The following is a 20,144-nucleotide window of genomic DNA, read 5'->3' as shown; positions in this document are numbered from 1 at the left end:
TGATGGTAACAACAGAGGTAAAACAGGTGTAAGTATTTCATCAATGACTATACGCAACCACCTCGTTTGCTCTTTCCACCGAGTTAAAAAAAATCACAGTAGCGTTTTTCATTCTGGATGCGGAGAGAATGTTCTGATGGCCAACCTCTCCTACACCCAGAAGCCTCTGTATAAGCTTTCTAGAGCCCCTTTCACACAGAGATTCCGGAAAATACACGGATAAAGTGACCCGGGATTTGACCCGGGTTCATTTGATTTTGGTTCATTCACACTGCCAGTGATTTTCCGGAATCAGAGAGCGCGTTCACACACAATCCGTGTATGTCCCGGAAAGACACGTGACATCGATGTGACTTGTAATGTCTCAGCAGCGTCTTCAGTTTGCTTATGAGCTTATGAAACCACGCTTGTGCATTTATTTCTCTGATTCGATCATAAAATTGCGCATTTCGTACCGTTTCACAGCTGGCGAACGATCCCGGCTTCAGCGTCATCACTACGACACGGCATTATTACGGCTTTTGTTCACACAGCGCGCGACCCGGGACTGAACACGGCAATGTTACTAGGTCCCCAACCCGGCATCGATCCCGGCATTAAACCCGGGTCGTGTTTGCGTTCACACAGAAGGCGTTCCGGCAATTTGCAAGCAATTTCCCGGGTTCAATGCGCTGTGTGAAAGGGGCTTAGGAAAGCAGGCAGCAGACAAATACTAAATCAAATAAACAAACTTAGAAGTAAAAAAGAAAGAAAGAAATATAAGGAAAACACAAAAATAAACAAATGCACGCGCTCAAAACTCAAACTCTCTCACACACGCTCCAGAAATGCCCATGCATGCAGAGAGAGAGAGAGAGAGAGAGAGAGAGAGAGAGAGAGAGATGGCCAGGCTTTTGGACTTTTAACAAACAATAACAATAAATTAACCTAATCACATATAACATAGGTACATTAACATCAATACCAATTCACACCAAGGTCCATGCACAGCCTGGTGCAAGTAGATAGAACGGATTTAAATGACAAAAATAAGACCACTCTACCGCACATTGACTTTACTCTTTTATTTTATTCAAAGCGAACAACGCGTCGCAAAACATATCAATACGTATACATTCACAAAAAATTCAAATAAAAAAATTACAAATTTAGGAATACAATCTCCTCTTGATCAACTACACACAACACTTGCTTACTTTACTCAGTCTGGAAACAGAGAAAACAATATAAGAGTTATTAAGGCGTAGGCGTTTTAATTTTTGCATCGCTTTTCACAGTAACTGTTGTTTCAAAGCAGCTTTACAGAAAATCATGTGCTAATGTGTTAAGAGTTCAATCCACAAGTGAGCAACTGCAGCAAGCAGGAAGAAAGAGGAAAATATAATCTTCATAAAATGTTTAAAGAACATCTGTGTCTTATTGAGTTCTCAGTGTTCATCCTGGACCCTGTTTACTGCACATCTGTGTGTCCTTTAAAATAATCATTTTATACACATTCTCAGCTGTGGAGATTCAACTGATGAGACGGATGAGGACGAGGAGGATGAGGAGGAGGAGGATGGTGGTGAGGAGGACGATGAGGATGAGGAGGAGGATGAGGAGGAGGAGGATGGTGGTGGTGGTGATGTTGTTTCTAAAACATCTGTATATAAAACAATAAAACAATAAATTTCTAAAGGATGTTTTTTTCACACACAGAACACATCACTTTTCTCATGATACGTGTTACTGATGTCTATCACACATTCACTACCCAGAATTCATGTTTGCTGACACAGACACTTCGTGAGCTGTTAGTTTGAGTTTCCGGAACTGAAGCCTGTGGTTTCACACTGAATAATACAGCTATCAGAGTGACTGATAAGCAGTTTAAAAAAATAAAGTAATACGTGTCCAATCTAACGCACTAATGCTGCAATGCCAAACACTGTAGTAAAACGAAATTAATTATTTCTTAATTGCATTATGATTAATATCACTGAGAAAATCATCTGTACCTGTAATGCTGATCAGGACTCGTGTGATGAAGATCTTGTGTCCTTGATCAGACTGAACTCCACACCAGTATTCTGAATCTTCTTCAGTCACATGACTGATGCTTCCCGTCAGGAGCTGCTGTTCTCTGTCATCATACAGCCGGATCTTTCCCTCATCCCTCCATCTTCTGCTCTCCTTCACAGACGTCTCTTTAGCACAGAGATCAGCTCCAGATGTCCAGCACAGAAACTTCACATCATGAATGTGGGATTGTGGGTATTTGCAGCTGATGTTCACAGATCCTCCTGCAGAAGCTGATAGACTGATGCTCTTCACACAACAATCCTCTGTTTAAGATCCAGATAAAGTGCAGCAATGTTACAATTTATCAATGCAATTAAATTAAATCTTACATTGGGAGACAACAAGGTTGTTGATGAGTTTCACATGTGTTATTACGGCAGTAATTAATCAGTGTTGAGTATCGTGATGTTGTGGAGATCATCATGAGTTTGAGGGTCTCAGTTACTCACCTGTTAAAACCTTCAGATTCACTTCAGTATGGGGATCTATTCCAACCCTTTCAGTTGCACAGTAGTACGTCCCAGAATCCCGTTCTCTCAGATCTCTGATGGTCACAGTGAAGACTTCTGATCTTGTGTCGTCATACAGAGAGAATCTTCCAGACTGAACCCATTTATCTTTAACATCAGTCTTGATTCTGTCTGTGCACACTGACCACTGTCCTTTACAAAAATACTTTACATTCTCTGTATAATTTGCATCATATCTGCATGTGATGTTGACTCCTCCTCCTGAATATCCTGTCACACTCATGGAGCTCACGACACCTACAACAAACAAGCATTACTGTAAAACACTTTAAAGGGGTGGTTGAATATGATTTCACTTTTCTAACTTTAGTTAGTGTGTAATGATAAACAACATCTGCAAAGTTATGACGCTCAAAGTTCAAAGCAAAGAGAGATATTTTATTTTAAAGAAATTGATTTTTAAGGACTACAACAAACGTCTGGTAAGAACTACATAACACAAAATTTACATAAACCCCGTCCTGGAACATGATTTATATATTATCAAGACAGAATATGCTAATCAATGACTAGAAGATAACTACACATCAGCTACAGAAATGTTGTCTACATGTTGTCACTTCTTCTTGAGTCTCTCCATCATTGTCAGACTCCGGTTTGAACATAAAAGGCTAAAAGTTTTTGAAATGTTCAGTGCATGTGTGTGTGAGGTAAAAGGACACGAGCTCTAGATGCTCCGCCCCCTGTGCCGGGAGAAGCAGCTCATTTGCATTTAAAGGGACAGACACAAAACTGTGCGTTTTTGCTCACCCTAAAAAAATGAAAACCTTAAAAATGCTTTATAAAAATATCTGTGGGGTATTTTGAGCTAAAACTTCACATACACACTCTGGGGACATCAGAGACTTATTTTACATCTTTCGAAAAGCGCATTATACCACCCCTTTAATATACACAGAAATGAAATTTCTTCAACTGTCAATAAAACAGCATGAACTGAAGTAAAAGACTGAAAAGACCAAATCTGTGCTATCTTTAGTGATTTAGTGAGTGTCACACTCATGGAGACTGACACCTCACGACACCTACAACAAACCAGCATTAAATACACACTGAAGTTCATTTTAAAGTGTTTTTAAAGGAAATGTCACCATATTAGTTGAAGATTAAAACTTTTGGTCATTATTTAATCTGTGTTTTTCTGCGATGTGATCGTTGGATCAGGACTTGAGTTCAGATTCTTACCAGGAATCATCAGCAGAGTGAAAGTCCAGATGATCTTCATTCTTCTCTCTTATTAAATGATCTTCTCTGTTGTTAGTAGATTCAGTTCTTCTGAAGCTCTCGATGTGTGTTCAGAAGAGTTTTGTTTATTTCCTGGTTACATGTTTAACATGAAGAGCTGAATGTGTCAGAGACGCCCACTTCCTCTGAGAGAGAGAGAGAGAGAAAGAAAGAGAGGGAGAGAGAGAAAAACCGGGAAGTGAAACTAATGCTCCACTAGGTCATGGCAGCACATCACCCCAATCCTCACTCAGCTTCACTGGCCATTTTGTTGATAGTTTTCAGGGAGCTGTGACAAGATCGAAATTGGACAAAGGTTACAAATTATTCTTGACGTTTGCTTACATAAAAAAAAAGTTCCATTCATTTAAATGGCATGGCACTTGATGACTACTAAGCTCACACTTACTATAGCTAAACAAAATAAATAACTAAGTTGAAATGATGTCTGATTGTACCCAGCAGGCACAGGATATATACTACAACGTCGGTCAGACGTTGGATTTTGGTTGAAAATGAAAATCGGGTTGACGTCTAAACCCAACGTTTGTTTAACGTCATGCTCCAACATTGGGCAATCGTTGAATTTTGGTTGGAATAAACCAGACAAAAAGGTGAAATGCATGGCTGTACACTTATTACCAGCTTCACTTAAAACTAACCAGATTTACTTTATTTAATTTTCGTTTTAATGAAATCATATTTTGTATTTTAAAGTCACCATGATGGTGGTTAGCGTTTGCTTTAGTTGTGCTCTTGACCCTTCACTCTTTAATATAAAAATATCTCTGGCTGCTATAACTGTGTGTTTATAAAGCACAATTGTTGTAGCAAAAAAAGCCATGAGATCAGGTGATGCTTGATGATATCATCATGCAATTGCCTGAATCCCCGATCTTATTCAGTGTCTAATGCTTTGATTATATAGGATTGAGGTTTTAATACTGTTTTATTCATAATAGAAGTAATTTGTTTCTACAGCATATCAAGCAATGTTTTTAATAAGATACTTGGTTATTAAAAACTATTTAGTGCACAAAAACCTTTCATCTATGCCAGTACTTAGATGCACACAGACATCAAGAAACAGCGTATGAATCTCAACAATGGTGACAATCAAACAAAATATCCAGACAATCAGATCAACATAATTTATTAATGCCGCAATGCATGCTGGGAGATAAGGTTGAGTTTTGATTGGTGGTACCCAGCATGCACTGCAGCATGAAGCGTTTCATTGATTGTCACCATTGTTGAGAGTCATACACTGATTTTTGATGTCTAAGTAATAATGTAGAGAGAAAAGTTTAATGCGCTAAATGTTTTTAAAATTCTTTATCTTATTTGGTAAACAACATTGCTCTCATGCTGTAAAATTAAATGGCTTTGATTATAAAACATTAAAAATACACAGTCCTTTATAATCAAAACATTAGACACTGAATATGATCAGGGATTCATCAATATCACCTGATTTCAATTTCTCTAAACTATTTTGCCACAACAATTGTGCTTTAAAAACACACAATTAAAGCAGCCAGAGAAAATTTTATACTAAGAAGTCAAGGGTCAAGAGCCAAACTAAAGCAAACGCTAACCACCATCATGGTGACTTTAAAATACAACTTGATTTCATTCAAACGAACATTAAATAAAGTCAGTCTGGTTAGTAATAAGTGAAGCTGGTAATGCTGTTTGTGTTGTTTAATCCTCCTCTGCTGAGATCTTCACAGATTTAATGTGCATGTCACATGTTTTTGCGGTGCTTATTCCAACCAAAATTCAACATCTGTCTGACGTTGGAGCTTGACGCCAAACTAACGTTGGGTTTAGACGTCAACCTGATTTTCATTTTCAACCAAAATATGACGTCTGACTGACGTTGGATTAGTTGGAGTCCAACGTCTTCCTGACGTCACATTGACGTACTGTGCCTGCTGGGTAGGCTATGTTTGAAATCTAGTGGCTTTTGTTAAAATGTCATGTTATTAAGTGTTAGTTTGTCCCAGAGATTGCAGCAATCTTCCACTAGCGACTAGAAAATGGCTAATTTTTCATGTTACCACCATGAATGAAACTAAGAATTGTACATCTTTACAGTGAATTTGACCTAACGTTGCTAGTAGGTCTAATAATGAAATTAAGGCAAATAACTAAAAAATGGTTAGACTAAAAACATGAATGAAGTGAGTGATATTACATGTTTTAAAAAATCATGATGTTACAAAATCACATTTACTGTCGGGTCGGGTCCCCTTATGAAAAGAAAATATATTTCCTGATATATGAATGATCAATATATTGAATGGTTTAACAGTATATTTGAAACTATACAGAATAATATATTGTGTTAATATTACAATATATTGAATAATACATAAATAATTTTCATATATTTAAAAATGTGAGACATATATTTACTAATATCATCATAATGTACACTGTTAGAAAAATCTGTAGAAATTACAGTATTACTGGCAGCTACTTGCCAGTAACTTACTGTAGATTTAAATTTATGTTATTTACTGGCAACAATTTGTTCAAAATTAAATGAACATTAAACATTAACAAGTCTTTATCTTTACAGAATAAAACTAAAATAACAGCCTCAAGCAAAGCATTCTGGGAACCAAAATCTGAAGGAAAAAAACAGAAAAAGGTTGATGAAGATTTCTGGTTCCCAGAATGCTTTGCATTAGATTGTTATTTTATCATTTTATTCTGTAAAGACAAAGACTTGTTAATGTTTAATGTTCATTTAACTTTGAACAAACTGTTGCCAGTAAATAACATAAATTTAAATCTACAGTAAGTTACTGGCAAGTAGCTGCATAACTACAGCAAATTTTTTACAGTGTATGTAATTTTATATTCAGTAATACACTTCATAATATATACACTGTAAAAAATAAAATCGTAAAAAAACAGTCATTGACTGTCAGCTACGGCTGCCAAACAAAAAACGTAAAAATAAAGTAAAATATCCTAATTTAAATTAAGTGCAAAAAACTTTTACAGAAATTTTCCTTAAATGTTTTACGGAAAAACAGTGTTTTTTTACAGCTATTTCCTGAATTATTACGATCAAACACCTTCATTGTAAAAAAATCCCATAAAAAACAGTCAAATGACTGTCAGCAATGGCTACCATACAAAAACCGTAAAATTAATGTAAAATATCCTAATTTAAATAAGTGGAAAATACTTTTACAGAAATCTTCATTAATCTTTTTTAACAGAAACACACAGTTAAAACACAGTTAATTCACATTTTTTCTGATTTTTTACTGAAAAACATGCAGTTAATTATATGCATGATTTGCTGTGACTATACGTCACTGCATCAGCAACTACACAGTTACTGTCTGTTAAATAAAGCAACATGCAGCATTTCATCAGTGTTTCTCTGCTCATCCTGGACTGAAGCTCAGGCTCTACTCTTCAACACAATGGTGACACACGAAACACACCATACAGAAACACTTTAAACCCAAACAGAACATTAAACACTACCAGATCTCTCAGGATCTCAGCATCTTCACTTATTACAATCCAGACTTTATTTCTTTCATACTAACATTCTTATTGAGAATTAACAGAGGTTTAGAAGTTGAAGTTTTATTGAAAAGATTAAGTAATTAAATATTAGTTGTTAATTTTTGCATGATAAAACTGCTACATAAGATCCTGCAGTGCTGTGATACTCAGATTTTATGTCATTATACAGAAAATGTTTTGACAGGATCATATCGACTCACTCAGACATCAATAATCAGCGTATGAATCGCAACAATGGTGACAATGAAAAAAAATCTGAATTACTATAAAGTCACAAAAAGGCTTTGTTGGTTGTCACCATTGTTGAGATTCATATGTTGATTCTTGATGTGTATACTACAAAAAAAAAAAAAAAAAAAAATTAACCAGCACAAAACTTTTTCCATATAATACATATCTTTTTAAATTTCAGATTATTACAATATTGTTGCCAAGGATCATGTGAGAAATTATGACATTATAGACTTTGTATAAAGCTAAATACAATCTACGTCAGTGGTTCCCAAACCTGTCCTGGCGTACCCCCAACACTGCACGTTTTCTTTGTCGCCCTAATCAAACACACCTGATTCAACTCATCAGCTCATTATAACATGGGTGAATGAGCTGATGAGTTGAATCAGGTGTGTTTTATTAGGGAGACAAAGAAAACATGCAGTGTTGGGGGTACGCCAGGACAGGTTTGAGAACCACTGGTCTACGTAATCTACGTAAATCTACGTAATACAATTTATGTAATCTAAACTAACATATTCAGAGATTTGGCTGTCATATCAGTGAATCAGATCATCACGATGACTGTAACATCACTTATGAATGATCAAGATCGTCTGATACTTCTCCTGCATTTATTGCTATAATAAAGGTGTATTAAATACACAGTTAAAGCAGCCAGAGAAAACTAATGTTAAAGACTCACGGGTCATGAGCCCAACTAAAGCAGACACTGATCTCAATCATGGTGATATCAAATTTATTTTAAAGCTGTCAGCTGCGGCTGTCAAACAAAAACCGTAAAAATAAAGTAAAATATCCTATTTTAGAAGTGCAAAAAACTTTTACAGAAATTTTCCTTAAATGTTTTACAGAAAAACACTGTTATTTTACAGCTATTTCCTGAATTATTACGATTTTAAAAAATGATATGCATGTGAGAAATTATGACATTATAGACTTTGTATAAAGCTAAATTTCATCTACATGTAATCTAAGCTAATATATTCATATTTTTGACTGTCATATCAGAGAATCAAGCCATCATATGATGACATCATCAAAGAATGACCAAAATCATCTGAAATTTTCTCCAGCATTTATTGCTATAACAAATGTGCATCAAATACACAGTTAAAGCAACCAAAGAAAACCGTAAGTAAAAAATTGAAGTCATGAGCCCAACTAAAGCAGACACTAATCTCAATCATGGTGACATCAAATTTATTTTAAAGTTTTTTACAATTTATTTAAATTAGCATATTTTACTTTAATTTTAGGGTTTTTGTTTGGCAGCCGCAGCTGCCAGTCATTTGACCCTTTTTTTACGATTTTTTTACAATGAAGGTGTTTGATCATAATAATGCAGGAAATATCTGTGAAATAACAGTGCTTTTTCGGTTTATTTAAATTACCATATTTGACTTTAATTTTAAGGTTTTTGTTTGGCAGCCGCAGCTGCCAGTCATTTGACCCTTTTTTTACGATTTTTTTTACAATGAAGGTTTTTGATCGTGATTATTCAGGAAATACCTGTAAAATAACAGTGTTTTTCAGTTTATTTAATTTAGGATGTTTTACAGTTTTTTGGGGAGCTGACAGTCATTTGACCATTTTATCATTTAACTGTTCTGTTACTGTTTAATTACAGATTATATTTGTAATTTTACATACTTTTTTATGTAATTTAACAAAACAGAAAAAATACTGTATGAAAAATACAACAAATGTTCTGTATAAAAAGTGTGAATTACTGTAATTTGTCATTAATGTCACAATACCTAAAATAACAGCTGAATTTTTATTTTACAGATATTTTTTGTAATTTTACAGTGTTTTGAGTACAATTTAAAATGAAAGAAAATGATCGTAAAAAAATCACAGTTATTTTCTGTAAAATTAGGATTTTTTTTTACAGTGTACAGGGCTTAAAGTTCTCAGTCGCTACGAGAGTAACGTTATACGACAGATTTCCGTCAATATCAGGGTTCCCCCCTGTCCTTATATCTTCATAATTTTAATGCTGTAAATATGCTTACATTTCTCAAATAGTGTAATGTCTTAATTTTAGTTTGAATGGGAAAGACAAGGCTATTCACCCTGCTTAGGGGGATGTGATCGAAGCCTGGAGTGGAGCTAAAACATGTTCCTCTCTCCACTCTAAGCGTTCTGTTATCACTCCGCTCCTGATCCACTCCGGGTTTTCCAGTCCCACTCACGGAAAAACTGCTCCGTGTTCACTCATTTTTAAGAAAGTTACAGAAAACAACTTCTACAAAATTTTTTTATTTGCCAACAGTTAATAATAATAAATAAAAGTTCATGACGTGCAAATCAGATAACAATCAAGTGCAATATAAACATGTTTTGTCAGGGCATCACTCCCGAACCGGCATCACCACTCCATTTTCAACATCTGCTTACTCCTTCACACCACATAGTTAATGATTAACTAATCATTTACAAAACACGAATATGCGTTTCATAAATGTTTCATAAATTATGTTATTTATTTTGTATGTAGTAATTAGAGGGTGCAGAAAATGTTGTAAATGCCTTGAATACCTGTAACAGGTCAGTGTTCAACACAATGATGTGTAACCACTGTGCACCTGATATGAGCAAAACATACAGAAATTTAACACTTTATTAAACATTTATAAAATGCATAGTCATGTTTTGTAAATGTTTAGTTAATCGTTAACTAATCAAATGTAAATGACATAACTGAATCTACAAAACACACATAAAATGTTAGTATATCACTTGCTAATCATTTATGAATGTTTTGTTAATAATTAGTTCATCATTAACTAACCACTTATAAATGACCTACAACTGAACGTTATTATAAAGTGTTACCAAAATGTAAGATATACATACAACCACCATAATTGATACATAATTGACTCCTCAGATCATCAGAGGATCATCAGCTGAAGTCTGAGTCTGACTGATGCTTCTGTCACTTTAACAGGCAGTTCTGGATTCAGCACCACAGACAGCAGCTGTCAATCAAACTTCAGCATCACTGATGACAGATTAACTACACACACTGGACAAAGAGTGAATGCTGAGACTTCAGTTTATCTGCTTCTTTTCCTTCATCTCTTATTGTAATCGTAAAAACATCAGCATGAGCGATGAGTCTATGTAATTATAAATTATAAATCGCCCATTATTTGAAAACCCTCATTCCTCCAGATTCACTCTTTCGTGTTAAACACACAGGAGGCACATACATCAGTGTCATTTATAATGAATTAAAATCATATTAATTAGAGCGACCCACCCTGTCAGCTATCATAACACTACACAACGCTCATGTCAATAACATCAAGACATTTAACAGCCAATTACATTACCTCCGTGAAGTTGGCACCCCACACTGTAAAAAGGAATACGCTATATTTACTCAATAAAATTGTGGCAACAGATTACAAGCAATATTATTAATTAAATTGAACAAATTAGAATTGAGTAATAATTAATCAAATTAATTCCTTAAAAGGTAACCATTTAAAATGAGTAAAATTTACATTTAAAAAAATAAAAATATCGAAATAACAGACAGAGGTCAAAGATGAATTAAGAACTCTTTATTTTTTATTGGCAACATTGAAGACACCTGATGTTAACAAGCAGAATCACTGAAGGAGAAAACCATAAGTGTAAGTCACCGTTATGGTGATCAGTGTTTGTTTTAGTTGGGCTCTTGACCTTAGATCATTAACTTTAGATTTTGTTTGGCTGCTGTACATGAGTTATAACAGCCAGATGAACAACGAGAAAAGGTGATCTGATGGTGTTGGTTGTGTTTTAACATAATCATTATTTCACCTGAATCGCTGAACTCATACAGAGCCCAATGTCTGAGTTGTGTTTATTTCATTAATTATAGCAGCACTGTCCTTGTACAGCATAATATGTTTAGCCTTTTCAGTGAAATCCAAATGATAAAAAAAAAAAAAAAAAAAACACTTTTTTTTATGTAGGTACACACAGGCATCAAGATTTAGCGTATGAATCTCAGCAATGGTGACAAACAGATCACCTCTGATCATAAGCGCATTATATATTCATGCAGCAATGCATGATGGGAGCCATTAATGAGTTTTGATTGGTGGAACCCAGAATGAACTGCAACATGCTTCATAAATGTCACCATTGTTGAGATTCACAGGCTGATTCTTGATGTCTGTGTATTTAAAAAACGAAATCAAATTTTTTTTAATTATATTAGATATATTAGATAATTAATTATAGCAGCTCTGTTCCTGTACAGTATAATATTTTTAACTATATGAGTTCAGAGAATCAGGTCAAATGATTGTGAAATAATGATTATTTTAAAACACAACCAACACCATCAGATCACCTTTTCTCGTTGTTCATCTGGCTGTTATAACTCAGGTACAGCAGCCAAACAAAATCTAAAGATAATGATTTAAGGTCAAGAGCCCAACTAAAACCAACACTGATCACCATAACGGTGACTTACAATTACGGTTTTCTCCTTCAGTGATTCTGCTTGTTAACATCAGGTGTCTTCAATGTTGCCAATAAAAAATAGAGAGTTCTTAATTCATCTTTGACCTCTGTCTGTTATTTCGATATTTTTGTTTAAAAAAAAAAAGTAAATTTTACTCATTTTAAATGGTTAACTTTTAAGGAATTAATTTGATTAATTATTGCTCAATTCTAATTTGTTCAATTTAATTAATAATATTGCTTGTAATCTGTTGCCACAATTTTATTGAGTAAATATAGCGTATTCACTTTTACAGTGCATAAAACGAAATAATCTCCAAAACTATGCCATTCGTTTGTGCTGATTTGTGCCACAAAAACGAACGTTTGTGCTGGTTTGGTGTTAGAGATATTGAACATATTTTTTTGGTTGTGTGATGTCACTCCCCAGCGGGCACCTTGATGTCAAAATTACGTCAAGAAATAGGTCAAAAATGAAAGTCAAATTGACGTCAAAGTGTTGATGTCAATTTGATGTCAAGATTTGACCTCTGCTGATGTCATTTTGCCAAACAAAAAGGTGAAACGCATGGCCGTACACTTATTACCAGCTTCACTTAAAGGGGTGGTTGATTGCTATTTCACTTTTTTCATTTTAAATACTGTGTAATGTTGCTGTTGGTGCATGAACAGTATCTGCAAAGTTGCTGCGCTGAAAGTTCAACGTAAGCGGAGATATCGTCTTTTAAAAATCAGGAAGTTTAATGCCTACAAAAACGACTCGAATGGGACTACGAGATACTTCCCGGGTTTTATACGTAACTAACCCATACATTTACATCAACCCTCCCTCCGGAACATGTTCTGCTGTCGAAGAGGAGGAGTTATAGTGGAGAGAGCTGTAGCTGTCAGGTCTTCTGTGTTCAGGCTTCCTACAGACGCTGTAGTTCGTCAACAATGGTTAAAATTTAAGTTTGATTATGTTCCTGACAATTACAATCGTAGTTTAGCTCTCTGTGCTGCGCATTTTACGGAAGACAGCTTCCAGAATCTACACGAGTTCAATGTCGGATTCAACAAGAAACTATTACTCCAACATGAAGCAGTTACAGCTTTAAAACCAGAGGCCACAACCTGCAAGTAAGATTTAATCATTTTAAATGTATTTGCCTGTATAATTTAAGACGTAATGTTTTAGTTTTATCAAGGATGTAAAAAAATGCCAGCGCTGGCTTTAGTATATGACAGATGCGTATAAACATTTTGGACCCGAATTTGTAATATGTACAAATTTTGTAAACGTATTTTCCATGTATAGCTACTTTATGACGTAATTTTTTTATTTGATCAAGAACGCAAACCAATGCCAAAGCTGTTTGGTTATAGTAGCTAGTTAGTTCGATGTTATTTTGTGTGTATAAGAAACGTGTGCAAACTTCAAAAAATTATCGCAACAGCGAACTTCAGCTGCTGTTATCACATGTACACCTAAAGAAAACGACAAACTGAGTAAACTACCGGTAAGTTTTGTGAATAGTTAAACGGTTGTTCATTCTATCAATAAAACAATATGTTTAAAAAACGGTATTACTCAGTCCTGTATTCAGTTATATTAAATGTTTAATCAGGGGGAAAGCGTATCTCAAAAGCTAACAAACAGCAGTAGCATTTTCAAGTATCAGCGTGTGGAAATTCTTTGAGAAAATAATAATAATAAAAAAAAAATTACCATTCAGAAACGTTTAGTAAGAGCCGTGTTTGCGGAGGTTCTGCTTGACTCTCTTCATCACTGCTCTCTGGGTCTGATTCTGGCTCAAACTGATGAGGCAATATTGACACCATTACATTTGACCGGCCCAGGAGCACATGTATCTGTCGCCCGTAAAGGTAATGGGCGTGAAGATTCCGGACGCAGTTTAGCCAATTACAACACACCGGCCGAACTAACCAATCTGAGCTCATTGCCTCTTTCTGAGGGAGTGGTTTCATAGACTCAGGAAGTCAACCGGTCGTTCAAATGACAGAGGAGGAAGCGGCTTACAATTGAGTGCCGAAGTTCTGACGTCACTTTGTAGGCCAAAACGCGGAAGTGAGTTAGCATTTTAGCACTTCCGGTTCCCTCGCCCTAAAGTCTATGGGTTTCTTGAATGGGTTTTTGCTAAATCGCCTGAAATAAGGTCTGTGGTTAACAAAGCCTCTAAATATTTTCACGTTTTGATCTATGACATAAAACACACCAGTTATAACCTGCTTGTGATTTTTTTTAACTTTATTGTGTCTTAAAAACGGTGGTTGCTAACAAGTTGCTAAAAGGGACTACATCCTTTGGCGGGGACTTTAGACGTCATCATCATGACAAACAGGAAATCTCTCACTCACTAGCCCGCGTTTCAGCCTCACGTTCTTAGAAGTTTAACTTACCTTTCAGTTAATATACACAACAACGTTATATATTTAGTCTTTTCAAATTTTAGGTTTTCCAAATATTGTTGTACACAGAATTCTGTGATATTAAGGTAACCGATTACCAGTTCTTTATTTCTGTGGAGAGACTGTAGTTCGACAATGGTGTTTTGTTTTGTCCCGAGATGCAACCACAAGTCGTCGAATGAAAGATGCTCGTTTTACCGTTTTCCGTCCGATGTTACCCAGCGGAGACTCTGGGTTCGTGCCGTAAGGTAAGCTCACACAACGATGATTTCCATGTGTCCAGATTTATAGTGGTTCTCTCCTCGATCTATTGTTTTTCTATCGTCTAAGAAAAAGGACATAAGATTGGAAATTGATACGGCCATAGCTAACGTTAGTGCTTCTGAGATGGTAAAAGCGTGTTTTTTTTCTGGCGAATTAGCAAATGGTATGTAAACACACAATCAAACATCATACAGTGAAAGATAATCTTTAAAGTTTATTTGGGGCACAATGATCAGGCATAATAATTACAAAGAAAATAATATTAAGGTTTATATAAAATAATAAACGAATAAATAAAACATTAACAAAAGAAAAATCTCAGACAGGCACGCATAAACAAAGTTAGTTTCTAACATTTTTGGAAAAAACTAATGTGCAATATTTCTCATGAAAAAGTGAATAAGATTTCATACCATAGACTGTAAAAATAGGTTCATACCCTATGGTTCATACACAGCGCAGATCATAATGAGCGAGCGAGTTTGAGGAAGCTTGATGATGACGTTGTTCCGCGACCATGGTGTGCTGTAGTCCGTTGATAGTGTGGCGTTACGAGCAGTATTACAGGGAAAATTTGCGACTACGCCACCCGGGGAATTTCGCCCCGGGAAATATAGATTAAACTCAAACAATTCTTAGGTCACTCAGGTTCGACTCTCTTTAATGAAGTAGGCAGAAACGTGGGTATAAAAATATACAAAATATTTATTAATACAAAATTTGAAGCAAGATGATAAATCACAATACTGAGCAATGATTGTACAGGACAGCATCCGAAGACTCAAAAAGCCAGTAGGCCGGCAATTTAAAAATGAACAAAATCACTCTCAAATATTTACTTGGCTGATACACAATTTAAAAAGACACAACACACACAAAACTTACAGGGCTGAGGTCCACCATAGGACAGATCACTAAACTGAGCAACCAAAAGCACACTCACACACCACTGTGCACTTCAGATCACACCACAACACTTCAAAAGTGTCACACGGCAAAGGTTCAGAGGAGCACCACCACCATAGAAGATCATACAACCGTGGGACCCCAGCGCCTGAAAGTAAATTAAAATGAATAAACAGACTTTTTAAAAACGTACATTCAACTCAGTTTGTCATGATATAATCATGAAACAGATACTCGTAAAAATACAAGCAGCCACAGTTTGATGGCATCCGGTGCAAGTTGAAATACACAATCTTTAAATAAATGAAAACAATCTCAATTTGACAGAGTTAACTAGCAGAAAATAACAGGCAAACCAGACAGCAACAATTTCCTCCATATACAAGATACAATGTTTTCGCCGTACAGCCGCAGAGAAACAACCAGGCTGTAATGTTAACTGTAGCGACAGTATAGAAAGCGACGCCATGGACGAGAAGTGAATCTGAATAAATAAAAAGAACAGCACTACTAAAAATGTTATGCCTCAATGCTAAATGTTAAACTCATAACTTAGTTACATGCATGTTAAACTTACCGAAAGAGGATGATACAAACGCACGGTGCGTTTCCCTTTCGTCACACAGACGCTCTAATCTCGTGCGATCAGCTGTTCAGCTGGAGTACAGGGACACTGCGCACAGCTCCAAACATCAGACGATCCCAAACCAAAACAAATAGATCGCCCTACACAACCCATTCGCACATACCTGATTGTAAAGCAGCGCACAAATGTCCCGATCAAGACAATGCCAAGGACCAGACGGAGAGAAGAGACAGGCTAAACATAACACAAATAGTCAGTGCCATACACACAAAGATAAAAACAACCATTGCTATAGCTAACGCACATACCTACAGTCCTACAAACAACGGACGGAGGTGGAGTCGGACGTGACGCATCCCAGGCTACAGCTAACCAGCTCTTAAATAGGAGGGACTCCCAGCTGATAGGACACCACAACTGTCAATCACTTAACTAATACTGTCACAATAGCCTACCGTTAGCATTTTATATCCGACGGCTTTATTTAGGCTTCAAAATGTATACATTTTGGATTAACTTGTAAAGATTACCTTGATAGACAAAACGTGTAAGGGTCACAACTCTTTGTTGAACACAGATCTTATTTTTTGCGATTTTCCAAAAGTCTATGGGGAAAATGCATTGCTTTTTGATCGAGGGAACCCATGCGCCGCTAACTTCCGGGTTGGCCTACAAAGTGACGTCATAACTTCGGCACTCTATAAAGGTGAAATTTATGAAAAATAAGGCGTTTTTTAACAAACGAAACACGAAGACATGTTATATTGCAGCCCATAAACACAATCAAGCAAAGAAAAAAGGCAGTAAACCACCCCTTTAAAACTAACCAGATTTACTTTATTTAATTTCCGGTTTAAATAAATATAATATTTAAATAGTTTAAAATATATTAAACATATTTTGATGACACCATGATGGTGGTTAGCGTTTGCTTTAGTTGTGCTCTTGGCCCTTGACTCTTTAATATAAAGTTTTCTCTGGCTGCTATAACTGTGTGTTTATAAAGCACAACTGTTGTAGCTAAAAAAGCCATGAGATCAGGAGATGATGACAATATCATCATGTAATTGCCTGAATCTCTGAACTTATTCAGTGTCTAATGTTTGATTATATAAGACTTGTGATTTTAATGTTGTATTATAATAGAAGCCATTTAATTTAACAGCATGAGAATAAATTTTTTTTAAATTAATACAGGATTTTAAAAACATTTAAAGGGATACTCCACTTTTTTCAGAAATAAGCTCATTTTACATCTCCCCCAGAGTTAAACAGTTGAGTTTTACCGTTTTAGAATCCATTCAGCCGAACTCCGGGTTCGCACAGATCATTGATTCTGATGAGTCCAGTAGCATTTCTTTCAAAATGACCAAAGAGTTTCAATATTTTTCCTATTTAAAACTTGACTCTTCTGTAGTTAAACCGTGTACTAAGATCGACGGAAAATGAAAAGTTGTGATTTTCTAAGCCTATATGGCTAGGAACTACTCTCATTCCAGCGTAATAATCAAGGAACTATGTGGCCGTACCATGGGTGCAGCAGGCGTAATGATATGACGCAGCGCCTGAAAATAGTCCCCAGCTCGGTAACTTCTTCCAACGTGACCGGGACTAAGTTTGTCTAACCTATTAGACCTATTTTCAGGCGCTGCGTCATATCATTACGCCTGCTGCACTCATGGTACGGCCGCACAGTTCCTTGATTATTACGCTGGAATGAGAGTAGTTCCTAGTCATATAGGCTTAGAAAATCGCAACTTTTCATTTTCCGTCGATCTTAGTACACGGTTTAACTACAGAAGAGTCGAGTTTTAAATAGGAAAAATATTGAAACTCTTTGGTCATTTTGAAAGAAATGCTACTGGACTCATCAGAATCAATGATCTGTGCTAAGCTATGCTAAAAGTGGTACCGTCAGACCCGGAGTTCGGCTGAATGGATTCTAAAACGGTAAAACTCAACTGTTTAACTCTGGGGGAGATGTAAAATGAGCATATTTCCAAAAAAAGTGGAGTATCCCTTTAATGCGTTAAGTTCAACATTATTACTTAGCTATCAAGAATCAGTGTATGACTCTCAACAATGGTGACAATCAATGAAATGCTTCATGCTGCAGTGCATGCTGCACTGAAAAAAATGAGTCGTTGGATCAAAGTAAAAAAATTACTTCAACTTGTTACAAGTAATCGGTTTACTTTATCTCAACTTAAAAAAAATCATTTACTCAAATCACATTTCCATAGTCAACTTAAAGTAAAAATACTCTTTCAACCAAAGAGATTTGTTTAATTAGCATTAAATTATACATTATTATTTGGATTAACTTAATTTTTAACATTTTTATATATTAAATATCAAAATGAATACAAAATCAAATTACAAACATGAAATATCACCTAATTTTTGTCTGAAAAAATAAGCCTTTTACACTCTGGAATCAACATTTAACTGTTTATTTAGTGCAATCTTCCAACAAACTCACAGAAACCAGAATTTCCACTTGTTAAAACATGTGATGAAGAATTCATTTGATTTACAAAAGTCAATACTGAAACCGTTTTAGTGCATGACTTAAAAAAACAAAAAAAAACATTAAAAAATAAAACCGTCAACAATGTAATTTTGTACAACAACAACAAAAAAAACATCCATCAATAAATGTACACATCAATTCCATTTGCTATAGTAAAATTGCCACTTGACATTTCAGATTATCTTGCATTAAATTTAGGAATGTAACAGAAAACATTGAAAAGCCCTTAATATGGCATTGATAAATCATCCAGTGTAACATCAATTCATTGAAAAAAACTAAAAACATTGAAACAAATCAACATTGAAAGCTCCTTAAAAGACATGACATGCAGGAACATTTAAAGGGTTAGTTCACCAAATTAAAATATTTTTAATGAGATCTGAGAGCTGTTTTACTCCTTCATAGGTTGCTATATAATTTCATTCTGCCGGCCAAGACAAGTTAGTAAAGACATTGTTAAAATAGTCCAAGTGACTACAGTTGATCAACCTTAAGTTTATCAAGCGACGAGAATACTTTTTGTGTAAAAAAAAAAAAAAAAAAAACTTTCGACTTTATTCAACTATTAATTTTCTTGAGTTTGGGTCTTGAGTGAGTTCCCGAGAGCGCCACGACACAAGCGCGAGAACTGAGAAGATGACGCTCACGATGAGTGAGTAAATACCGACAGAATTTTCATTTTTGGATGAATCCATTTGCATCTTCGCTATGTCCATGGCCTCAAAGGTATATTTAAATACTTCAGGATACCTCAAGTTCTCAGTACGTGATTCCAAACATCATGGCACAAGCAGATGCAACTGAGGACAACTCATGTAAAACCTCAGTACCATCAATGGCAATGCTGATTGATGTCCAGGGGTTCCAAGATGATCCAAAACTGTCCAAGTTCTCTCTGTGCTTCATCTTTCTGGTCAATCTGAAAGACACACAATAAAAAAAAGAAAAAAAAAAGGAAACAATTCTTACTCCAAGAGCTAATTCATAAATTCAACTGCTCTTACCAAAAAGAGACCAATTACTTACCGTTATCTTCTGACTGGACTACAATGACTCCAAACTGTTGTCTTTCAACATCTGTATCTTAAAAAAGACAAACACAGCAATCACCAACTTTCATAAAGAAAATTAAAATGCATGGATATGCTTTTGCACCTAAGAGCCAAAAATTGTGCAAGTTTAGATATTTATAAATAATACGTTAAATAAGTTGGTGTAATTTGAACGTTTATCAATAATTATTTTCAAAGTTGCAAAGATGTAATTTCATACAGATTTCATAAAATAATGTATTTTGTGTAACGTATTATGTAATAGGTCATTGCGTGCGTGTATGCATGTTTAAACTTTTATGACGTAATCGGAA

At 35.3% G+C, this 20,144-nt stretch overlaps 1 protein-coding gene across 3 annotated transcripts; it reads right to left on the bottom strand.

The window, feature by feature from the left end:
- Positions 1-1,140: 1,140 nt before the first annotated feature.
- On the bottom strand, positions 1,141-16,589 carry LOC311283178 (CMRF35-like molecule 5). 3 transcript variants are annotated; one of them, XM_084397435.1, is made up of 6 exons: positions 16,551-16,589; positions 16,234-16,476; positions 3,777-3,961; positions 2,511-2,828; positions 1,998-2,324; positions 1,141-1,642 (listed from the first exon to the last, which is right to left on the bottom strand). In XM_084397435.1, exons 3-6 carry the CDS (start codon positions 3,814-3,816, stop codon positions 1,482-1,484), a joined length of 846 nt encoding a protein of 281 aa, XP_084253561.1. In that variant the 5' UTR covers positions 3,817-3,961; positions 16,234-16,476; positions 16,551-16,589; the 3' UTR covers positions 1,141-1,481. The 3 variants fall into 3 exon arrangements, with proteins under 3 accessions (XP_084253561.1, XP_084253562.1, XP_084253560.1); XM_084397436.1 differs by lacking the exon at positions 16,551-16,589 and having other exon boundaries at positions 16,234-16,329; positions 16,406-16,502; XM_084397434.1 differs by having other exon boundaries at positions 16,234-16,562.
- Positions 16,590-20,144: the final 3,555 nt, after the last annotated feature.

The sequence above is a fragment of the Rutilus rutilus genome (assembly GCF_951802725.1).
Source record: "Rutilus rutilus genome assembly, chromosome: 2".
In the NCBI taxonomy this organism is placed as follows: domain Eukaryota; kingdom Metazoa; phylum Chordata; class Actinopteri; order Cypriniformes; family Leuciscidae; genus Rutilus; species Rutilus rutilus.
The sequence above is the reverse complement of the archived record's forward strand: the minus strand, read 5'-3'. Positions and strand labels throughout refer to the sequence as shown.

What these genes read in the sequence shown, in the direction of transcription:
- LOC311283178 (XM_084397435.1), bottom strand. Translation starts at nt 3,816, where the DNA reads ATGAAGATCATCTGGACTTTCACTCTGCTGATGATTCCTG. An exon ending in CACTCTGCTGATGATTCCTG is followed by an intron (nt 2,829 to 3,776) that starts GTAAGAATCTGA and finishes TGTTTGTTGTAG; the next exon opens with GTGTCGTGAGCTCCATGAGT. An exon ending in GAATCTGAAGGTTTTAACAG is followed by an intron (nt 2,325 to 2,510) that starts GTGAGTAACTGA and finishes GATCTTAAACAG; the next exon opens with AGGATTGTTGTGTGAAGAGC.